This window comes from Limulus polyphemus, unplaced genomic scaffold (genome assembly GCF_000517525.1).
Source record: "Limulus polyphemus unplaced genomic scaffold, Limulus_polyphemus-2.1.2 Scaffold6771, whole genome shotgun sequence".
NCBI lineage: Eukaryota > Metazoa > Arthropoda > Merostomata > Xiphosura > Limulidae > Limulus > Limulus polyphemus.
Genome location: NW_013672381.1, coordinates 16,052 through 40,515, shown reverse-complemented (window position 1 = coordinate 40,515; position 24,464 = coordinate 16,052). Strand labels below are relative to the sequence as shown.

General features: G+C 36.4%; 1 protein-coding gene across 1 annotated transcript in view; it reads right to left on the bottom strand.

The window, feature by feature from the left end:
- Positions 1–821: 821 nt before the first annotated feature.
- LOC106474056 (thioredoxin domain-containing protein 5 homolog) overlaps positions 822–24,464 on the bottom strand; it is a 37,866-nt gene continuing 14,223 nt past the window's right edge. The window contains exons 2-3 of the mRNA XM_022402435.1: positions 16,784–16,877; positions 822–959 (exon numbers count right to left, since the gene is read on the bottom strand). Coding sequence (XP_022258143.1) covers positions 822–959; positions 16,784–16,877 — 232 coding nt within the window. The remainder of the gene's footprint in view (positions 960–16,783; positions 16,878–24,464) is intronic.

Sequence of the window (24,464 nt, the reverse complement as noted above, 5' to 3'; positions counted from 1 at the left end):
AAGTGTAAGCCATCCATTCCAAAAAAAAAAAAAAGATTAACTTCCCCATTAAAATTATCCCACAAATCCAACCAGCTTATTTGCTCATCCCTACATATTGATCTAAACCTGCTATTCAATCCTAGTGACCTACATAGTATCTCATCCCCACAATTCATTCTTGGTAATATCCCTGACAAAATTAAGCTATGACCCCTTTCCTTAAATTCTCTTATAAATGTTTTATACTTATTAATAAGCTCCTAAGATCCATCTTTCCTTACATCATTAGCCCCAACATGTACCACAAAAACTGCAGTTATATCTTGGACCCATGCTCATGGATAGCATAAGCATATTCTTTTGCTCCTATTGAACTCCACATACTATTCTATTTACATGCCTAACTAGAGAGTCACCTACAACTATAACTTCTTTATCCTTTACACTATCATCCCTTGTGATCCCATCCATTTTCCTTACCTGTTCCCCCTCATCACTAGCAAGTACTTGTAACTGGTTGCTTAACCTAAACCCAAACCCATCCTTGCCCCTAAGTACATTATTTTCCAAGCTTTTAGCCCTATTTCCTTTCTTAGCTCCCTTGAAATCCTGTTTGCCAACTGTACCCTTTGTGTGCAGAAGTTTATGTTCTTCACTAAGCCTTAACACCACTTCAAGCAATTTACATTTCTCCCTTTCCACCTTTGGAACTCTACCGAAACAACCCTCTAACTTCTCCTCTAACCCGCAAACCCTGCAAATAAATTGTACATCCTGGCTAGTAGCCTCTCTAAAAGTACACTTTAACCTAAAATATTTGAGAAAGGATTAGATTGTGGTCAGATGTATAAAAAAAAAGTAGGATAATAACTGTACCAAATACTGATAATGAAAAACAAGATACTAGTCTGTACATACGTAGGATAACCAGTAACCCCTTGATCTGCACATAGAGCTGTTTCTTCTGTACAATCTACCTAAAATAAAAATAAATTTTTATTCTTACTTAGTTACATATACCTTACCTTATAAAAAATGCCATTTTATGTTTCTAGCAGGTTATAGTGCACTGGTAAAAAAAAAACAGTGAATATACTATGCCATTACAACTCCATTTGTACATTTATACAGAACTCACTATATATGAGCACACTATACTTTAATGTTTTCAATTCTCTACAGTATTATTCAAAATTCCTTGCTCATCTTTGAGAGTTGATAGAATTAGATCACAAGGGAAACTTTTAGATATTCTTAAAATAAATTATAATTGCTTTGCATCAAGTAAATAAAATTATTATTGCATATTATGAAGAAAAACATTTGGAACAAATACATGAAATACAAGATGGGTCTAAAGGTTGATGACCTAGAAAAAATAAAACCAACTATATCAAGTAAGATTATACTTAAAACAATAAATGGGGAATTCTTATAATCAGAAATATATCATTGATAGGTACAAGCACATATACAGTATATGAAGAGCTACATTTATAAGGAGTTTGGCTCTCATGCTTTGACTTATTTTGCTGGTGAGTGGAGAGGTAATCTTGAAAAATCAAACCCATATTTGATTTGGTTTGTTTTCAACTTTGCAAAAAGCTATACAAGGGCTATCTGCACTAACCATCCCTAATTTGGCAGTGACAGACTAGAAGGAAGGCAGCTAGTTAACACCACCCACTGGCAACTCTTGGGCTACTCTTACCAACAAATAGTGGGATTGTCCTTCACATATATAATGCCTTCGTGGCTGAAAGGATGAGCATGTTCAGTGATGGGAATTTGAATCTGCAACCCTCAGATTGAGAGTTGAGCTCCTTAACCACCAGGCCATGCCAGGTCCAAACCCATATTATTCAGCTTCACATTTACAATCTTTTGATTCCCTCACTCAAAAAAAAAAAAACAGTCATAAGTAGATTATACAAATATCCCTAAGACTTTACACCTCAATTAAAGCAACTCTAGCTATTCTATGTATAGGTATGATAATAATACACCATTATTGAAGTAGTCTTTTCAAAATTTCAGTAAAGGTTTTACATAGTTAAGATATTTTACATGAAAAGCATGTACCCAGTTGTGAATGATACTTAAGTGCATCCTTAGGATTACACATATGATCAGAGCTAGCACAGATGTGCCTGTTTCTGTATATGGTCAGGGTGCTAGATAAATCACTAATCTTTTTATCATGATATCTGGCATGCTGTATATATGTGAAAATAGACAGAGGGAAAAGGTGTAGCCGAACATAAGAGATGTATAGAAATTGAAAAAACAGAAAGTTGTGCTACAGCAGAACATGCAAGTAAAACACAACATAACATATTATGGGAAAAAACAATTGTATTAGCTCAACCTAAAGGTATTACAGCAACTAATACTTGAGAATTGCTGGAAATAATGAAATTTAAAAAAGAATAATAAATTATTAAACAGAGACGAAGTACCGGCAAATATCCGTCTAAGAATGTGGTGAGACCTGTTCTGATATTTATGTACAAATGCAAAATTACAAACATGTCACATGATATTTAAGAAAATATAAAATGTGATTTTATCTCTTGCAACTTCACTCCTGAAAATGACATGTGACACGTCGAAACATGTAGAGTCATTATTCTGAAATTATTTTAATTGTGTATTGATTTTAACATTGTATGTTTATTATTTTAACATTATACACAAGTGCCAACATATATAATGTAACTTCACCCCTTTACAAATGAGACCAGTCTCATAAAGTGTGTGGTGAAGTAACCTGAAAAATGTAGCAGAGCTAAAAGTATAATTGGTTTGAAGCAGATTAATAATTTGTTCTGTTCAGATCAAGTCATTTTTTGGAGATTGTTGTTGAGATTAGTTTTAATCTTGTCTCTAACCAGTCCAAAAGCAACTTTGCTTACATGAAATGAGCTTTTCCCTAATTGCTGTTCAAACAACTCGCAGAAAAGCTAAACATAAAGTTAAGAAAAATACAATGCAATGATTATAAATAATTTATTTATTGCATATCTAAACAATTGCTTCAGTCTTTTCTTTTAGTTGTAACTAATTTAATCAAACTCTACATAAATTTCCTCTGGTCTTAACTGTTGGTTTCAGTTTTATTTCAGAATACCACACATGTAGCTAAAACTTTTCAAAATGGGTATCAATCTTCAAGTCTGTTCCTCTTCCTTGTAGTAAAAGGACAAAAATGTACACATTATCCTAAGAGACTTCATCAGTTTTATACAAAGTTAAAATAACCTATTCAACATAAATAACATTCAATATTTTCATATATAGATCTGAGCTCTATTTACCCCTTTTCAGTACAATTACATGAAAATATTTAGCAGAAGGTTTTACAATTTATATTAATAACCATACTTAAATGCCTTTAACATTAACACTCATTAATCAAATGAAATGTTAATTCTTTTCAAATTCTTACACCACAACAACTCTGAAACTCATTTTCCACATTCTATTAACTGTCCAAATGTTTTGGAATAAAAGCACTCTCAATAAATAGACTTTGCAAGAATCTTGCAATAAAGGTATCAAAACCAGCTTAATAAAATGAATATTTGCTAAACCTTCCTGATCTTCTAATCATTGTCACTCACCCCCCTAAAAAAAAACATGCAGCAATAAGTTTTCTATCCACAGCAGTATTCTCAGGTGCACCAACTTCTACTAGAAGTAAATTAAGTATTTTCCACACAATAACAGGAGGTTCAATAGGAAATGTATTATGAAACAAATCTAAATTCTTTAACTAACTGAATTTTGAAGAATGAAAGAGGCTAGACAAAATGAGTAACAAAGTGAAACAAAGACAATACAGGTACATGGGAGATGATGCCTTTACTAAAGATCTATGTGTAAGAACTGTTATATTTGTAAGAGCTACTACTATAATTTAAGGCACTTCAGAACTATGACTAGATATGCAAGAACTATTATCATAACTGCAAGAACTTTAGGAAGAAATGTTTCAGGCTGAGAAAACAATGCATTATCATACACGAACAATAATGCTTTCTTCTCAGGTTAAGTATGCTACCCACATGTCTGCTGGTCATTCCCACTAACACATGGTGGATGTTACATTTTTAGTGCATTACCTGACCTGCAAGTGAAAAGGATTATCATTCATTTATACATAGGAAGTTCAAGGAGAAAGTGTATGTGATACCACAAGTGAATGACCCAGGAAAATAGGATGACAGAGTGAAAGTAACTAAGTCAGTGGTTCCAACCTGTGTTTTGCAACACATTAGTGTGTCATGACAAGTTGCTAGGGGTGTTGAGAGAGTTTCACCAAACAATATTGCATGTGGTAGAAAAGGAATGGAAGCTAAATTGTGGATACAAGTTCCAACAAAAAACTAAAAAAAGTCTAGCCACCATAAAAGTACAAGCCTGAAATTCCTGACTGTGGTAGTGGAGTGTCGTGCAAAACAACATACATGGGTTAGGGTGTTGTCAGTGAAAAAAGTGTGGGAACCACTGAGCTAAGATTTTTTTATGACTGACATTCTATGTTACAGCTACATGAACTTGCAAGTATGGAAACTTAGAAACATTTTATGTTAAACAAGAAGGTAGAAAACATATAGCCTGCAGGCCACACTTTTTCCTCATTCCTTTACCTTCTGGTTGTCCAAAATTTTAAAGCTTAAAAACCAATTAAATAAATTTACATATTAGTCAACAAAACAATGCAACAAATTATTTCTCTGTAAAATACATATAACAATAGGCAAATAAAACTGAAAACATAATATTCTACAATACAAGATTACAGCTCAAAGCAAAACACAATAGAAACCTGTAATGTTAGGTACAAAAACAAACATATAAAAGAAAAGGCAAATAAACACCAAGTGCATTTCTTTATTCAAAAGCAAGATAGAACATAATCAAGAACATAAAAAATAAATAATTTGAAATCAAATACAGAATAAATTTTTCTACATCATATTATACTTGTAAAAATAATTCTTGGTGACCTTGAAAACTTCAGGGCCAGCCCATTGAAGGTCTCAGCTGGATCTCACATGTCGAATATGTTGCCCAGAAACTTATCATCATCCATGGGCTCGGTCAAGTCAATTGCAAGACCAGCACCTAGGTTCTTATGATGGCAGGATAAAAACCCAAAGTTACCAAAGAGGAAGCTCTCAGAAAAGTTTTCTTCTATAGTGTGGTGCAGGAATTATCAGACTGTAATTAGGATGAATGAAAATTATCTAACTGCAAGAAAAAAATAGCCAAAAGTGTGAAAATTTTGATCTTGAATAGAATAACTTAGTGTTGCAAATGTAAGATCAAACTAATTATGTTAGTCAGAGATTCAGCTGGAAGTGTAGGCTTAAAGTTGTCATAGCCCAATTGCAGTATTTTTATCCTAAAATTACTTTTAGATATAGAATATTACATTTATTGAACCATAAAACTGAAAAACTACAGTCATAGTAAAGTGGTTTACATACTCATGTGTATCTTACTTGTAGACAATGTATCCCTTACACATATGGATGTCCCAGTCCCCTAAGCTCATTGGGGTTTATGCTTGGACCAATAACTAACTATTTTGTTCAATATTATCAATGCCATGACAATAGCTAATACAGCTGTTCTATTACCTAGCCACATTAACTTCACTACCATCTGGTTATTACACAACCAAAACCCAGGTCCAGTAGGAAAGAAATGGAAGCTAAATTGTGGATACAAGTTCCAACAAAAACCTAAAAAAAGTCTAGCCACCATAAAAGTACAAGCCTGAAATTCCTGACTGTGGGAATGAATACATCACATTCCCATTAAAATTCTTTCAGATACATATTTAGTACACGTCATAGGCTAGTGTTACCTTCTGCCTCCAGCTGCACATACACAGCCTGCAATTTCATGCATTTCAACTGATCCTTGTAATAAAATAATCTGAAGATAATATTATGTAAAACTGTGTGCTTATAAAATATTTCAATCTGCACTATTAAAATATTTAATCATAACCAAATGATGCACCAAGTTTACAATTGGTATGACCTAAGCTATTATCTAAGTATTTCACTATCTACAAATAATTTTCCCAACTCAAATACCAAAATAATATTAACTACTATTATCAAAAACACCAGATAATATTGCAATTTTCTTCAAATATAGTGCGAGCTTGTCCATTACTCTTATACCTTCAAGGAACGGCCCGGCATGACCAGGTGGTTAGGACACTCGACTCGCAAACTGTGGGTCGCGAGTTCGAATCCCCGTCCCACCAAACATGCTCGCCCTTTCAGCCGTGGGGGGCGTTATAATGTGACGGTCAATCCCACTATTCGTTGGTAAAAGAGTAGCCCAAGAGTTGGCGGTGGGTGGTGACGACTAGCTGCCTCCCTCTAGTCTTACACTGCTAAATTAGGGACGGCTAGCGCAGATAGCCCTCGTGTAGCTTTGCGCGAAATTCAAAAACAAACAAACAAACAAACCTTCAAGGAAAATACATTACCTGCTTAATATTTGTGTCTAAACTGAAACATTCAAATCTTTGGTTGTTTGAGTTGCTTGACCGAAGCCACAACTGACAACTTATGTTGATGAACTTACTGTTGCTCCCTCTCTAAACCGATGACATCTCAAAATCATGGCTTTTTATACTTAGCAAACAGGATGTTATTTTAGAAAAAACCGAAACATAATTACAGCAAATGATTCTTGGCTATCAACTGGCTACTTTTCACATGCCACAAAAACACTGTATTCCTAGAATTTGGCATGCCCTTGTCTATATCTCTATGTCTAGAATTCCAGACCATTCAACCTATGGCCTGCATATGTACTTCTTGCATTCATATCCATTTTTTAGAGCTCAAATTTCCAGTTAAGACTTTCGACTCTGAACTCTTTTTCTGGATGTATATGTGATAAATCATTACATTTGACAACTGCATCTTAAACATTCTAAACATCTTGCCATTTCACTAATTAAATAGAATCTCTTTTATGTTGAAAAATTGAACCACTGGTTTCTTATCTAATGTTACAGGAAATTATAAAATAGTAAGTGTTTGCTAATAATCAATTGTTTCACAATTAAATATTACACTCCATCCTGCAAATACTACTCCATTCAACTGTCACTAGCATCAATATTCAACAACTGACATTCCTGTCATGAATATGTCAATACTAGAGCTTTGTGCAGAGAAATGCTCACTTTCCTTGATCTACCTAAGATATGCATCAACTTTAGTGAGAGCAGATAATGGTATAGTGATCTTCATGAAACTGGCAACAAAACACCAGAAATATGACACCAAACCAAGAAAACTGCAGTTTTCTCATTTAGTTACAGGTTGAGGCAAGTCTCATACTGCCACAACTTACAACAGGGTAGGTAGCAACTCTATTTCTACCCACATTTTGACTGAGAAATTCTATGCGAGTGTTTAAATACACACTTCCCTGGTTTCAACTTCAAGTCTGTTTTTGGGGTGTTTTTTTTTATCTGCTGAAGCACCATATTCAGGTTCTCAGCATCAGACCAGGATGTGTGTCCAAATACCTAGACATCATCCCCTAGACTATGCATCTCTACCATTGCCACTCTTTCAGTGGAAGCACCATTAGCCTTCCAAAAGTAGTAGGCATGTTACACAAGCCAAATTGCATGATGCAAAACATGTACAAATCATCTCAAGTGCTGAAAGCAGTCTTAAATCTCTTCTTGTCATCCAGTTTGACTCACCACTATTCAGATACCAGATCTAATGTGTTTAATAATTGAGCACCTTCCAATGCATACAAACATTCATCTATCTGTATGGTAATGGAAAGAAATCAGCACAGAACCTTGATATAATTACCTTTTATCCTGACAATCGCTACTGGAGATGTTCATGAACTCTCTAAAAGCTGTACAATTCTGTCCTTTAACACTGGCTACATCCTTAATGCTCCTAAGAAATCTGCACTGTGGTTCTTTAATGAAACATGCATTGTCCTTATCTATGTGAAAATGAGTTACCTTTTTTCCCATGAATACATTGGTGATTTCAACCAACAAGTCACTAAGCTTCTGTTGGTATGCTGAATTAAAGTTTCTTGCACAATTCTTAACCAGTAACTTAAAATGTATCAACAAAAAGCAAAATCACTCTTGGATATAGCATGATGAAAGCAACATACCAATCACGTTAGTTTTGGATACCTCTACTTTGCTAACCCTGTTCATGACCATTTTTGAGGGAAGCTGGACTTCATTCTTCCTTGGACAAATCATGTGTTGGCTCTATTACTGTGTTAAATACCACAAATGCACTAATCCTCTTCCATAGTAAACTATGGAACAACACTTGTTTACATCAAGGGACTGTGACTTCCACCACAACAAACATATATCCATATTCTGTGCCTGTTCTAGCCTGCATAAGATGACTTTTTATGGAAATAGTCCACCTGTTACTCAGACAAGACTGACCAATTTTATGTGGCTCATGGTGGCTTTACATTGGTGTGCTTGATACTGGTTTTTCTTGAAACAATATTTGTTTACCAAGTAATGTTTGAACCAGTTCTGGCAGCTACTATCAACCAGGAACTCTGTTTCTTGCACTGTACATTTATGGGCACACAATCCTGAAAGAGTTGGGCTGACCACCAAATCTCCTGGCACAAGCTGTCCCAAAAATTGGTAGCCAAACTTGACTTTGCCTCCATTAGCTTCTCAGAGATGATGCAGTATGTTAACAGTTATTGATTCTGTTGCACCTACTGTGCAGATGATTGATAATCATTAGCCTTGCCTACTTTGCTTCACAAAAGGATATGGACAGTGCACTTTGAAATGATCCAACTGTCCACACCCAAAGAAGATGCTTTGGTCCACCCTTCCAGAGCAACATTTGGGCAAAAGCATCAAGTGAAGCACAAATATCATGACAGAATCAGAGCAACCTGCCTTCTCACTGAAAACCAGCACTGTTGTTTCAAAACACTGGGATGTGTGGCTGCTGGTTTACTCCTAGCAAAGCTTGAGCTCAGCATCATTTGAGAAGAGCATTCTGTCTGAAATACAACACCTGTAGGTTTGTTCCTCTCTTAAAACTTATTTAAAGTCATGAATTTGAACCATATTACTGCAGAAACTACCTGTTAAGAGCTGTTACAAGATCCTTAAAAACACAAAAACTGGCTACATTTGTAATAATTGTTACTCTAACTGTAAGAACTTTAAGAACTGTTCCAGACTGAGAAAACATACCATTATATATATAGAAAACAATAATGCTATTCTTTCAAGGCATGTCACTGTTGGTCATCACCTGACTTGCTAGTTATGAAGTTCTCTATCCACTTCTACTAAAGGATTCTAAGCACTCATGAGCAAATGCAAATATGAATATATTATATCAATTATACTACATCTGCCATTACCACTGTCAATAAGGCCTTTCACTCAATACCATGGCTCGCCAGGGCAGTTGCGATAAAACAGATGTAATAGTGGTCTAGGCACTACTTGTAACATCAGTTTTTCATAACGAACTAAAGCAAAAGTTATAATTTTCTTATACTGAAAGTGTATTTCCAGTGGATACTTACATCTACTCACTTAATAGCTTTTCTTGATTATTACTGTCCTTTATATGTGCAATTTTTCTTTGCCACTAGCCTTGATATTCCCACCTACCTCCACGTGTTTTGACATGGTACAACTGCACTGTAGCATGCAAATAAGTATACAACAGCCCTCCACCAACAGGAGTGTGACACACTCTCCTAGCATGTTGTAGAACCCCATTTTCAGTTCAAGATTATTCACCAAAGAAGCACAGAAATGGGGAGGAAATGTGAAAGGAGGTATTTCTCAGGAAAACATTTTCAGTGTAGGAAAATTATAATTTTTGATATGATATATTACCTCCACTCACATAATAGCTATAATCCCATTGACATGGCAAAGGAACTGGTGCAAAAGTACTGAAAAGATCACCCTTCAGAAAGCAGCTGAAGAGAATGTATGGAGTGTGACACATCGATGAAGAGGAAACACATACCCATAGGAGACCACACCACATCTGAACCAGATATACTCCTCACCCTTGTTGAATGATCATGTTACCAAATAAACAGAAAGGAAGCACATCCAATAATTACACAGAGAGGCCAGCCAATGGTGTAGAGTGGCTAGGGTAAATCAGACTGTAATCAGTGGGTCAACTTCAGTCCAATACCTGGGTATCAGGAATGGATCATCCAGGCCACATTAGGAAGAGGGTCCCTTACTGTCTTCACTTCAGGCCCAGAAACCAGAAGGGAAGGAAGACCTCTGTTCCAAGAACCCAGGTCAGCACACGTGTGCAATTCTAGTACACAACCAAAACCAGCAACCTGGGAACCCAATCCAGGCAATGGTAGGAAGGTGGAGTGCAGTGTGGAGGGTCAACTCCAGTCCAAAACCCTGCAGCATTGAGAATGTACTGTCCAGTCCACAGTAGTAGGAGGGTCTCATCCCAACAACATGTGTGAGGACTTATGTTGGCTGGTCCAGCTCCAACCAACAACAGCACACCCAGGAACCAACATCCAGGCAGCAATAGGAAGGAGGGTTCCCAGCCAGAGGGGTGGAGTAGCTGTGGTGTAGCCATCCAGTCTAAAACCAATTGGCATCTGGAATTATACATCAGGTCTGCAGTAGTAGGAGGAGAGTACACACCATCTGCACTGGCATAAAACCACCATCCCACTCTCAACTGAGTGTGATGGAGCCCACTCAGGAGCCTCCATGGACCACCTACCCCCCCCCCCCCATCAGCTAGGACCTGGTACCTGGCAAGGACTCCCAGGATCTAGCCAGGGATGGAGGGATGAGCAGCAATCCCTTCTCTGCTTTACTCATGCTAGTCCATGAGTGATATGGTCTGTCATAAGCTTTATTATGACACAATACATCACAAGGATGAACCTACAAGCAGTCTTGCAGAACATCCCATCTCAAAAGTGAGCATTATAGACCATAAACACTAAACAGCATGGATTTAAGTAGTAGCATACCTGGACAGGTACCACTTGTCACAGAGTGGGATCCAAAATGAAGTAAACAGAGGTCACTGCAAAGGAAAAATATAAGAAAAGGAACTTACCCACTCATAGTTGAACAGAAGATTATAAGAAGGCAACAGGATGCAAACAAAGTCTGGTGGACGAGGAAATGGCCAGAAGATGAAGATAATGCAAAATGAAACTGTGAGTAGTGGTCCACATGCCGAACTGGAGGATCTCCTCTAATGAACAATGTAAACAAGCAGCTAGGGACATGGTGAAAAGGCTTATCTGGTGAGAGAAAACACAGAAAAGGCAACTGTCATCAGAGGATAAGGAAGAATAAGACAAATCAATAAGCTAGTGAATCCAACCTGTAAGGGTAGTCAGGGAAAATTCTCTGGATAAAGAAGGATTCCAGTGGAGAAAAAGATGGGAATGAAAAGTACAAAAGGAAGCCATGTAAGCCACATAACATCAGAGAGTCCAGACCAGATACATGAGGCAATCTGGTTTGGTTTGTTTTAAATTTCACATAAAGCTACATGGGGGGTGTCTGCAATAGCTGTCCCTAATTTAGTAGTGAAAGAATAGAGGGAAGGCAACTAGCCATCACCATCCACTGCCAACTCTTGGGCTACTCTTTTACCAATGAATAGTAGGATTGACCATCACACTATAACACCCCCATGGCTAAAATGGTGAGCATATTTGGTGGGACAGTGATTCAAACCCGCGATCCTCAGATTGCGAGTCAAGCACCCTAACCACCTGGCCATGCCAAGCCAGGGCAAGCTGGATCGGAATGGGAGTACAACTGTGAAATAGAACATATGGAAATCCAAGTGAAGGCAAAATTACCCTCCCAAGCAGCAGAGGTCTTGGGAAAGAATGATCTGAATAAAGGATGACACAGGTGCTGTGGTAGAGACACAAAAGACATTGAGGGTAAACACATCCAACTGATGATGTCTGCAGGCTAAGAGGAAAAGGTCTTCAAGGAAAGGTGGTAAAGGGATCACAAAGACAAAGGTTTGAATAGAGGGGCAGTAAGGGCAAGTGAGACAATATTTATATTTCAATACTGCAAGGGTGTGGGTTGGAGAACTGGAGAAGAAAAGACGTGGCAGAAATGAGCAGGTGAATATGCTGGCAGTGACCTCAGAACAGGAGATCCAATGTGTAGAAACACAAAGACTGAGAACTGGTACCCCACTGCCAAGTGATGTAAGAGATCACAGGCGAGTTATTGGAATGGAATAGGACTGATTTATCCCATAGAATTGGAAAGAAATGATCTAATGCCCAACTGACAGCCAAGAGATCCAGAATATTGATATGGAAACCTGACTTGAACAAAGACCAATGGCCCAAGATCTCTTTAGTTTCCAAATATGCCCCCAACCCAACAGAGAAGTATTTGAAAAAAGGTGCAAATCCAGTATGGAAGATGGAACAGGAAAGGGTGACAAGGGAGGAGGGTTGAGAAAATGAAAGGAGGGTCATTCTGAAAAAAACCCAAAAAACCCAGATAGAAGTGAAATAGAACAACCTTGTCCCCACTGGACCTGTACCTTCCTGGTAGACACCAAAACCAATGATGGCATGTGGACTGGCCTTACATAATATGACAACTCATTGCTGAAACCTGAGAGGAATGAATGGGCAAGGTGCAGGAAGGAGAGGGACAAGAAACAAGAACAGGTTGAGATAGATGAGTGGAAAGGGGGGATGTTGAATTATGCAGGCAAGCACACTCCACACAAGACTCTAAGGAATCAAGGAGACCCCCCCCAAATATGGAATGATGCAAAAAGGGAGCCATATGTAAGTCCCACAAAGATGTGGGGTACATGCCACATGCCAAAAGTGTATACCTACTCAAAAAATCTGAACAACAAAGGGACCAGGTGTGAAGGGAAAGAGCCAACGTAATGAAAACAATAGCACCAACATGATTAAAAGGAGGAAATAGGCATTCACCGATAAACTCTTGGGAGAATTATGGGTAGTCTCCGACAAGAGATGAATGAAGGAAAGTAACAATGGAGGAAGGATAAACTGAGCCTGGAAAAAATAACTGATGTATTGAGGCCCTACCCCCAAACCTCCAACTGCTAAGAGTGGAGGAAGGGATTTGCAGAACAATAATAAGCCAACACACGAGCCTCAAAAGTACATGGGGGCGAGGCATGCTGATCCCCAAAGTCGAGAAAGGGAGGAAAAAGGAAATAATCAAAAGAAAGCGAGTCATATAAAATGGAGGGGGAGGGGTCATACAACACAGGGAGCGAAAACAAAATGTAACATACCTGTGTCAACAAGTCCAGAAAATTAGATGAAGGTTGAGGCATATTTACAGATGTTGATCAAGACTGTGAAGCAAAGGAAGGAAGGAGGAAAAAGACTGTCCAAGTTAGTCTTCACCATCCCACCCAGTCTCCTCAGGCAGAGGAGAACCATCAGATCACATGAAAGATCCCAACTCCTAGTAGACAAGGGCCGAAATCTCCTCAGCAGATAACATTGAGCCAGAAGCCACAGAAACAGATGGTTGGTCAGTGGCATGGATAGCAGTTGAAAATATAGTAACATTAAACTGCAAGTTCATCACAATAAATTAAATGGGTTACACACTGAAAGCAAACCTCCTTGGGGCAAAAATAGCTTGGAAAATCAAAGAAAAAAATTACAAAAATTGAACTTGGAATGAATTGCAAAAACTGAAGTTCAAACTAGGTATAAAAAAAAAAAAGTAGTGAGCCAAACACTTGAGATTGCCAACTCGAGAAGTAAAGATGAGGTTCTACAGCATGGAGAGAGTCAGCTGTGCAAGGAAGGTGTGCCACTTTCCTACTGGTAGAGGGTTGTTGCATACTTATTTGCATATTACAGTGCAGCAGTACCACATTAAAACACATGATGACAGGTGGGAGTATCAAGGCTAATGGCAAGTGAAAAGTATGCATACAGAGGGCAGTAATGATTGAGAAAAACTATTATGTGAATGGAAGTAAGATATCATATCAGAATTAATGACTTTTTTGAGTGGCATTTTATGTTGCAACCACATGCACCTGCATGTATGAAACTTGAAAAATATTATATTACATAAGGAGATATAAAACACACAGTATGCCTACATATACCACCACTTCTTAATTTTTGCACTAAATCCATAATAATCCACCTTTACAAGAGCTTTTTGAAAATCTAATGTACATATAATAGTATAATAAAAAACATTTTGACCCCACACAAAAAATAAAATGAATAATTGGATCCAGAGGCAATGCAAACAGAAAATATCCTAACAAAAACTTTAACACAGGGTCTTTTCCTCAATCAAAAGCACTGGTGGCAGAGACTGGATGTATAAAACTTTGAGTTTATCTGATTTTATGGCATATGATGAGATATAATGACAAAAATGACTGAGTTATGACTGTCCACATCATCAACATAACTAATAACAGTATCTCTTCTTGTTGAACTGATGGTTCCACTACGTGAGCCTTTTCGTCTTTGTTCATTGTTTCATCTGTTTTTCAGATCAGAGCCCAACAGATCTTCAGTAGGTAGCTCCAAGCCCACTAACTGTGATTGGAGCTTCACTACACTTTGGCATGTCACCATTATTCCCTTGATTGCCTGCATGTGTAAAGTTCCAAGACCCTAGTTGCAACCTGTGCAGCTGCTGTGGATGGAATCACAATAGATTTTTTGGCAAGTCCCCTTGAGGCAAATCCATAAAGCCCAAAGATGCTGTGGCAGAACTCAAATATAGATTTGGTGTTAACAAGGACAGTAATGATAGTAATAATAGCCTTCTGCCAGATCAGTAGATCAAGAACACGGTCTCCACCAACCTCAAACAGACAAAGAAGAAGGGTCACATAATTTGATTTAAGAATAAAAAAAAAAAGAGAGAGAGAGAGATATATAACTAATTAGTGTGATTAACCATTGTTGGTAAGGTGGTGCAGCCACTCTGAAACTCTGTATCTCTCAAACTGCTCATAATCTCCAACTGAAATATCTTACTATCATATGGATTGCAAATTTTGATGCAGAAGATTCTGGACTTTCTAACAGTGTTTGCAACATTTCCAATAAACAATTGCCAAAATTTCTTGTTCCTTGCTTTATTTTTTTTGAAATAGAAGACTGTATTGACAATCTTCCAATCATGAGAATTTTCCCCACAGTATTAGCAGTATTAACACAGTATTTAAAGACAAGAATGGAAGCTCATCATTTTGTTACAGAGGTCTTTGAAATTGTACAAAAGTTATAATCAACATCTCTTAAAGGAACAATATTTATTGTGATTCTTTTTTTTGCAATCTAAATTCATGCAAATAACATGTCACTATCATACAGTAAGTATTCGCAAAAACATAAGGTTCAATATGTTCTGAACTGGTAAGCTTAAGTTTTATGCACCTATGATACAACTTTTAATAACTTATACAGATGTCCATATAACATGAACACACTTTATGTTTAATAAATATAGCCTACAAAAAAATATAGATATATTATTAGAGTGAAATTGGATTACAGGAAAGTAAAAAAATAATTCTGGGTGTCCACCCCAAGTAGGGGCAACACCCCATGAAAGTTCAGTTAGCTAGTATTACTCAATAAGTATGGTATTATTCATTACGTCTGAGTTAAAAACAAAACTTATTTTTGTAGCTAAGATTAATTCACTAGGCCATAATAAAAATATAAGGCTAGATCTACTTTTATTAAAAGTCAGATTTTCAGTTATTTTTTAATTTAAATTTTTTGTTATACTGAAATGAAAAGTAAAACTTGTACAGGCAATAAAAGCTGCCATTTGTAGTCACTGAATGCAATCTACTCAAAATTTGTTTATTAAAATTAAATTATAGTTTATGAATAAAACAATTCCATCAATGTTAGCAACATGTCCAAAATTGAGAAAAATAATTGGAAAATTACAACATGTACACATGGTCTTGAATTTATCAGAATTGTTTATGGGTGTTATTTATTTTATATTTGGTACTTCATCAGTACCTCTTACTTTTGGTAGTATAATAATCTGAGTCATGAAAAGTGCTTTATAATTAAATGGATAAACAGACTGGGTGCAAGTATCTACTAAATTCATTCAAGACATTTGTAACAACAAGGCACTCGTTTGTAGTCAAATACTACAGAACAAAGAGTATATTTTATGCACAGAAAATTATCAATGTTAAAAAAGTTGTCTAACTCCTGATGAACTGTAAACAATGAACCTGTTTAGTTAACTTTTTGAAATTAGAAAAAAAAAATCTTAAAATAAAAACAGATGGCCAGGGTATAAATAGCTAGGGGTAAGCCCAAGTATCTAAATCACAATGACAATTCTGCAGTAGCACCTATCTTTCTTAATAATTCATGCTGGGTGTGTTAGTTGCAGTGAATTTAATTGATCATTAATGTCAATGAGGCTTAACCATAAAAACACTTATAATTATTACTCTAATAATAATAGATAATAAGCAAAAACATGAAATTAAATGTAAATCAATGTATCTTCAAAGCCTTGAAACTGGTTTATACACTAAATACACATTTTCACCTTTATACTCAACAATGCAGTATTTCATATATAAGACTACATGTAAATTTATAAATTGAGTTTTTTTTTAGTTTAATATGTATATAATTTTATTTAGTAACATTTATTAACAACACCATAAAATGTTTTAATTTTGATTATCTGACCTACCTTGGCAATCACAACTTCTTGTTTATCACTGTCAATATTGTATTTCTCTGCTAACTCATCCCAAATTGGTGCTAATCGTTTGCAATGACCACACCTATATAAAAAAACATTATAACACTATCAACAATAAAATTTTGAAATTCAGGATGTTGTTTTCAAGCTTAGGAACAAATATTTTACCAAGCTGTATTGTTTTTAAAAAAACAATGTTATTGTCATTACATTTAATATGTTTCTATCAAACACTAACGAATAACTACAGTGGTATGACAAAGCATACATTCCTGCGGAGTTCAAGTCAGACAAATCCTAAGTTTTTCTTGTGTGTGCTCTCTCTCTCTGTATAATTTGAGTTTATATTTTGTTTAAAATGGAAAGATGTTATCGATGAAGGCACAGAAATTATGATGTAAAGGATTCACTGATGAGACAGCAGTCTGAAAAATGTGATAATACGGACCAGGAGAACTCCTCTGAAGGAAGTAGGCATTTCATTATAAGCCAAAAGAACAGTCTTTGTTTTTAATATAACCTTGAGATGAGGATGTTGAAGTGAAGCCTATACTTCCAGGGCACAGATCTGATTTGCTCTCCAAAGTTTGCAATAGATGATGACCTTAACTCCTAGCCACCATGACAATAACCATTCTGAGACACAGTAAGATTGACTACACAGAACTACTAGATGGTAACCAATCAGCATCAATGATCCCCATGGTTGTAGGTAGTCATCACTGACTAGTCAATGGTTGGAGATGTATAGGAGGATGAAGTTCATGAGCCCATAACTGTCTCATAACTGAAGCAGCAGAATCTGAACAGGAGACAGGAAACCCTGGGAAAAGCAAAAAGCCTAATGGAGAAGAATGATAATCTGCCAAACCCACCAATAACAACCTAGAAAAACTAAGATCCTGTGAAATTATGTGACAACATGATTGTAACTATAACCTACTGTCCAGCAGAACTAGGGCAACAGCTCACTATCCGTTTGAATGTCTGAGCTTCCAGATACTATGAGAAGCTGAAACCTCTTTGTTGTATGGTATTTCAATTGCTAGTTGACGGAACAGACAAATGTAAGCCTTTTTTCACACTGCCAAGTTATACTGGTGTAAGAATAAGCAGGTCAGCCAACCAACCTTTAAAGAAATACATTGCAAAAGAAAAACTAGACCATATTCTGAAATGTTTCAGCTAATATTCTTCATTAGTCACTCAATTACAGCAGTTAAGATGTCATAAGGAGTTCCACAACAACACTACTAAAAGGTAGTTATACTCTATAATTTCCATGAAATAAAGTAATTTAGAAGCTAAATTACAGCCATTAAGCTACAACTTTGAATGGCTAAGAAAGCCTAAAAGCCAAAACAGCTTAGCATCTTCAATGTTCAGAGGTATGGAATGGCTTTAAGTGGTAATATGGTATTCTCAACTGAAAAAATTTCATCACAAGTATTCGATAGGTCTGCTTAATAACAGCAGAATTTGAAGAGAAAATTTAATGTTAACATTTTCTAACACTGAAAATGTATTTCTGATAGCTACTTACCCCCTCACCTAAAGCTATCTTGACCTTGATTTGCCCTCTAAGCATTGTTTAAAGTTTCAACAGCATACCAGTCTTTTACACCCCTTCATTTTTGTGCCATTGCAGCAACATGTGCTGATCATGTGACTATTCTCAACCAACCATTGTAGCACAATCCTCATTTTGAGAATTTACAGATACAAACCAGAAACACCAGCAAATCAGTGGGAAGGAAGGGCAGGAAGTGGGTGAGAAAAGGTAAGTACCTATCGGAAATATATTTTCAGTATTAGAAAATGTTAATGTCTAAAACGGTACTACCTACACTCACCCAAAGCTAGAATCTCATACTGCAGAGGTGGTGGGGCCAGTGAAGGTGCAAAAGTAATCAAATAAGTAGAGAATAACCTCCATGAAATAACAGGTGTGCCACAATTATAAAGGAAGTACACCTGTGAGGTATAGCACTACTTCTGGAATAAGTATGCTCTTCACCAAGTAACAAAGTAAGACACATAGGGTGGAACTTAATAGACAGGCACTGTGTTATGAAATACAGATTCCACCACCCACAGACAACCAATAGTACACAAGACATCCACATATGTAACAAGCCTGAACACGTGACACAATCATAGTCAGATTTGAAGAATAAGCGGCTAGGGCTAAAGGACTGTAATTGTAAATATATATGAATAAGCCAAGTGCATTCCACCAATGCAAAAAATATCCAGGGGAAGTGCTTTAGTATATATTGGATTATGCCAAATGAGGTCTTCCTGGTCAAAAACAACAGTGGAAGTGTCCTGCATAAGAATGTAAGATCAACAATTGTGGTCTGCCCTGGCAAAAAACATCAAGATAGCCAAGTGTGGTCAGCCCAGGCAAAATATCCAGGGGAAGACACAGCTATGTTGTGCAAGTAAAGAATGACAAATGTATTAAGAGTTATCCACATAACAGGCTGAACGATTTCCTCCAAAAGAACGGAGATGCAAGCAGCTAAAGATATAGATGACAAATTTGGTGCAAAGAAACATGATGTAGATGGCGATCATCTATGGACACGTCAAAATACGCCAGTCCTATGAATGGACGAACTCAACCAGTGAGTGTAATAGGTGAAAAGATTGTGGAAAACAGAGGAATTCCATGGAATATGAATGAGAACCATGAAAGGAGGCACTATGAGCCATATAACATAGCAGGTAAGGGAAAAAAACTCAGGAGAGGAGTCTGATCAGAGGGTAGACATATAGGTGTAGAGCACTCCAATCTTGACTGGAAGCATCCATCTCCAGTGCTGAGGTACTGGATCCCAAAAGGGAAGGAAGTTTGGCATTCCAGTGAGTGAAAAATGCATATAAATATGGAGTTCCCAGCTGAGAACACACCAAAAAAAAAAAAAACTGAGGATGAAGGAACCATTGCATGAGAAGAACCTGGTTGGAACATGATAAGCAATCAGCCACATGATTCATAACTCCCGGAACATGACAGAGAACAGTCATGTCATGGTCGTTGATCTAGTACAGGAGATCCAGAATCTGAAAACACAGAGATCTGAGCTTGGTTCCACCTTGCTTGGTAACTTAGCTGATAACAGTGGAATTGTCAAAATGAGCTATAACCACCCACCCACCCCTGAATGAATTGGAGGAAATGATATACAGCCCAATGACCTGCAAAAGGTTCCAGGATGTGAAAATGGAGAGTAGCCTCCTCGACTGACTACAGACCCGATATCTCTGGAGAATTGAGAAAAGTCCCCCCCCCCCAAGCCCACCAAGAAAGCATCTGTAAACAGATGAGACTTGGTATGAGACAGAGGAATGAGAACCCCCACTGTGGTCAAGTCTCTGTCGAGCTACCAAGCAAGGTCAGCCCTGATTCCAGGTGGAAGAGAGATGGGATGGTCCAAGGGATCTTGGAGGAAGTTCCATTAGGTAAGAAGCATCCAAGAAAGGGAATGCATGTGTGCCTGACCTAAGTGAATGAGAGCTTCCAAGTAAGCCCACAACCTCAAAAGAAAGAGAACCTCTAATGCAGAAGGAGAAGGTGGGGCCTTCATGACTGCCCACTCCATATCGTTGAGCAAAAGCGGAGGAGGCTGGGCTCAACCTTGACAGGAGGTGAAGAGAACCCCCAACTGAATAAGATACTACCAGGGGGTGGTAAAGGACTTCTCTAACTAGATGTCAAACCCAACTCAAGCATCTTCTCGAAGAAGTGTGTGGGTGTGAGTGACTGACTGGGTATGGGAAGAGGCAAGCAAAAGCCATTGTCCATGTAATAGAGTCCAGAGACCCATCAAGTGAAGATGACATGAAAAAGAGCATACCACTCGACAAAACACATATGTAACTGAAGAAAGACCGAATGGCAGCACTCAGAACTGGAAAACAGAACACTTGTGGAAAAACTGAAAAAAAAACATGACACTGGGGCAAAAAAGCCACCAATGTGAGAGGAAGAACTTCAGAGCAAAGCAAAGGGTCTACAGATAAGAATACAGCTGAGAAAGAGCTATGATAGAACTCCAATCTCCTTTGTTTTTGGAGACAACAAACAGACAGGAATAAAATCCTTGTTGAGTGGGCACCACCCAATCGACAGCTCCTTTGTGTAGTAGGTCTTGCACACACTCGGCAAGAGGACTGGGCATGGTAAAATCCTGAGAAGGAGGGAAGGAGATTTGGGAAGTGGATAGAGGGGGAGCAAAATGGAAAGCAGAAACATACAGAAAGAACCTGCAGAACCCACGGATCTGTCTTAAAGTGTAGCAAAAAGACACAAACTAAACATATTGAGTGATAGCAGAAACATGTGAAGTCTACAAAGCACATAAAAATAAATCTTCAAAACTATGAAAATCAACCTAAAACAGAAAACAATAAGTAACACCTAAAGTACAAAACCACTAAAGGAATTTAGAAGAGAAACGACCCTTAAATATTGAGTATACAAGTCCACCCAAAGAATCTATAAAACAAAGGAAACAAAAATGACCCTAAAGAACATGAGAATAAAAGGTACACAGTTAACAATAACAAAATTTAACTCAAATCTAATCCCCAATTAGATATGACTAGTAGTACAGAAAACTTAACGTACAAACAAAATAGCATTAACAGTGAAAAGAAGTAAAAATACAAACAAAAACAAAGGAATAATCAAACACCAAATGCAAGTTCAAACTAAATTAACCTAGATGGTAAAAGAAGTATAAAAATCTAGCTTACCCAACACAGAGCAGAAAAGACATGAATGACTTAAATTATTGAGTTTGTAAACTATGTCCATCAACACAAGTTAATATAGTCATTGAACATGGGTATACTTGCAGGGAGTGATAAATACACACTGAAAAACTTACCACAGATTTCCTAGGAAACGAACAATATCTAATCCAGCAAATTACATGGAGGCGTGGCAATAGGTGGATAGTGTTGTAAAAAACAATTTCAGCATGGTAGTTATATCACTCTTCACAAAAACCATAATGTGAAAGGAAAATATTATCAGCCAAACATAAGAAATGAACTAAAGCCTGTGCTACACCGGCAAACATTGTTAACCCTGAGCAGGTATCTAGAGAGAGAGATAGATGGATGGATAGATAGAAGTACCTAACAACCAAGTCTCTGATACTGATTAATTTGAATTTACAATTCTTACTGTATTATCTGAGCTTTTGTGTGCAAGTTTGTATCTCCAGTGAAAGAATGTTGGTAAAAAAGTAGTTAATGGAATACAAGTCATAGAAAAGTATATTTCTTATGAAGCTGACTGTAGTGGTGTATCAAAAAATTTTAAGTGTCCAACTTTTTAAGTAAGACAAAAGGAAGACAAGGTGTGTCATGTTTTCTTTGATGCTACTGAAGAAAATGTTCAATCTGATGTGGAAAATTAACTGAATAAGTTGAAACTACAGAATATTGGTTCATTTCAAAGGAAGTTTTACCTGTCATTTTTATTGGTAAATATTGCTAAATATTTGTCAGAATTATTTTCTGTTCACATATCAGTTCATGTACACATTACATGTAGCTCAGACTGCTTCAGCACAGCTTTAGATATAAAAGTAAATTGTGAATGGTTTTGCTTACTTTAGTTTTCTTCAAGTTATACTGAACTGGTTGCTAAGACAAATACTTTTGTAAAGAACCTTGAACTAAATGCCCGCTATAAGATCAGGAGCCAGTGGCCAGTTCCTATAATGTACAACACATAAAAAAACAAGATTATTTGGTCCTTCAAAGCAATCTTTGCACACTTACCCTAGAGAACAGGAAAATTTTAAACCCTTTAGTTTTCAGGAAGTCACCAATTCCCCTGTTAAAACTCCTGAAAAGTGGTGAACCATCTCAATTACCAAAGGCAACTTTTACCATATGTCAACCACAATGTTATAAAAATCAAAATATCTTAACTGGAGTTGAGTATGTCTTTTCCAACTCTTAAACTTGTGTCCTCTTGTCATATTATTTTCAGAATACAGCACACTAATGTGATTGCTATTGGCTGTTTGACAGAACATCTCATCAAAATTAATTAGTTATGAGCATCAATTACATTGATTAGGATGACATAAAATAAACTGAGATTTAAATTTAAATTGATAAACGTTAGGAAAGTAATCAACTATTCAAAATTAGAATTTCCAATTATTACTGTTTTAGATTATTCCAACTACTCAAGTAATTGAGCTATTAGCTACAACTACTTCCATTGTTGTGACTAAATGCAACAGTATGTATGCTTACCATGTGTCTGCTTCTACATAATTCATGAATGGCAAGGGTGTGGCCTACAGGTCTTTAATTATGTAACTAGCCACAATGATTCTTGTTGTTTGTGTTTACATAGTTATGGGCAAATAATAACAGTGTAGCTTTAACTTAATATATTATTGGCTTAAGGTAAGATGGCTTTCATAAATTTTCAGTACGAAAATAATCATTAGTCTTTATTTGCTCATCAAAATTGTTGATTGCTGACTTGCTCTTTATAAACAACTTCTTGTTTAAAAGCTTATGATCTATTTTTTTATAAAGTTGTTAATGATTTCAAGTTTTTCATACTAATAAATGAAGCAGAAAAACATTCCAAAAGATGTTTTAATAGTACTGTGATTTTTAATATTTTTATAGTTCAATACCCATCTTAATAATCAAAAAGTTATCTAGTACCATCACAAATTTTCTTCACAAATATTGAATACTGTACTATCTTTATTTTTCTAGGATCGGTATGAATTTACTCTGACTGATTAATATATATTATGTATTACACACTTTGAAAAAAATTTTCACTAGTTTTAACATATGGAAACTAAGGACAATTATCTTTAACAAATAATTAGTTTATTTAGTTCCAGTACAGCACATGCAAAAAGCATTACTCCACTGAATGCAGGACATAAAATGCAGGTCTCATGGCCATTCTTAGAGAGAAATAGAATCCATTGATACTAGGAGATTTTTCCTACTTGCTTTCTAATTACCGGTGTAGCCTCACCTAACAGTAAAACACTTTGGTAACCAAAAAGATGAGGCAATGGTTGATAGAAGCATGTGTACCTTTCTTTATGTTCAGGTGTTAATTTTTTACCAAGAGTAAGTTCCTTCTGTTGAGTGAGGCTTCATTTTCATAATTGCTTGACAACAAGTGTTACTTGAGTGTGTGTAGGGAGGGGTGGCCACAGAGAGATTATTATATAATTATAATGCAAGCTCTGGTAGTAAAGTAACATGAAAATCAATTAATATTTCAAGAAATATTTTCTGAAAACTTCTAAAATCTAAGCCATTCATTAAAAACTAAGGTTGCTTTGAATCTTAATACACTATAATTTATTACTCCATTTGTCACAGAAGAAATGTCGAGAAGATGTAGAAAAAAATACTTATTGTGTAATTACATAAATCTTAGATCATCACCAAAAAGCTATCAAACTTCAAACTTGTTGTTATGACTTATATATGTAATTATACCTGATTAAATTGCATGCATTGATGTTGACAGCATTAGATTTTTTAGTTTATTGCTAGTTCAAGCCATTTCAACTGAGCCTTCACTAAGCAAGTGTAAAAAATCTCTGGGTTATATTTCCCAATGAAGGCCCTCATAATAGGGTTGAAACTC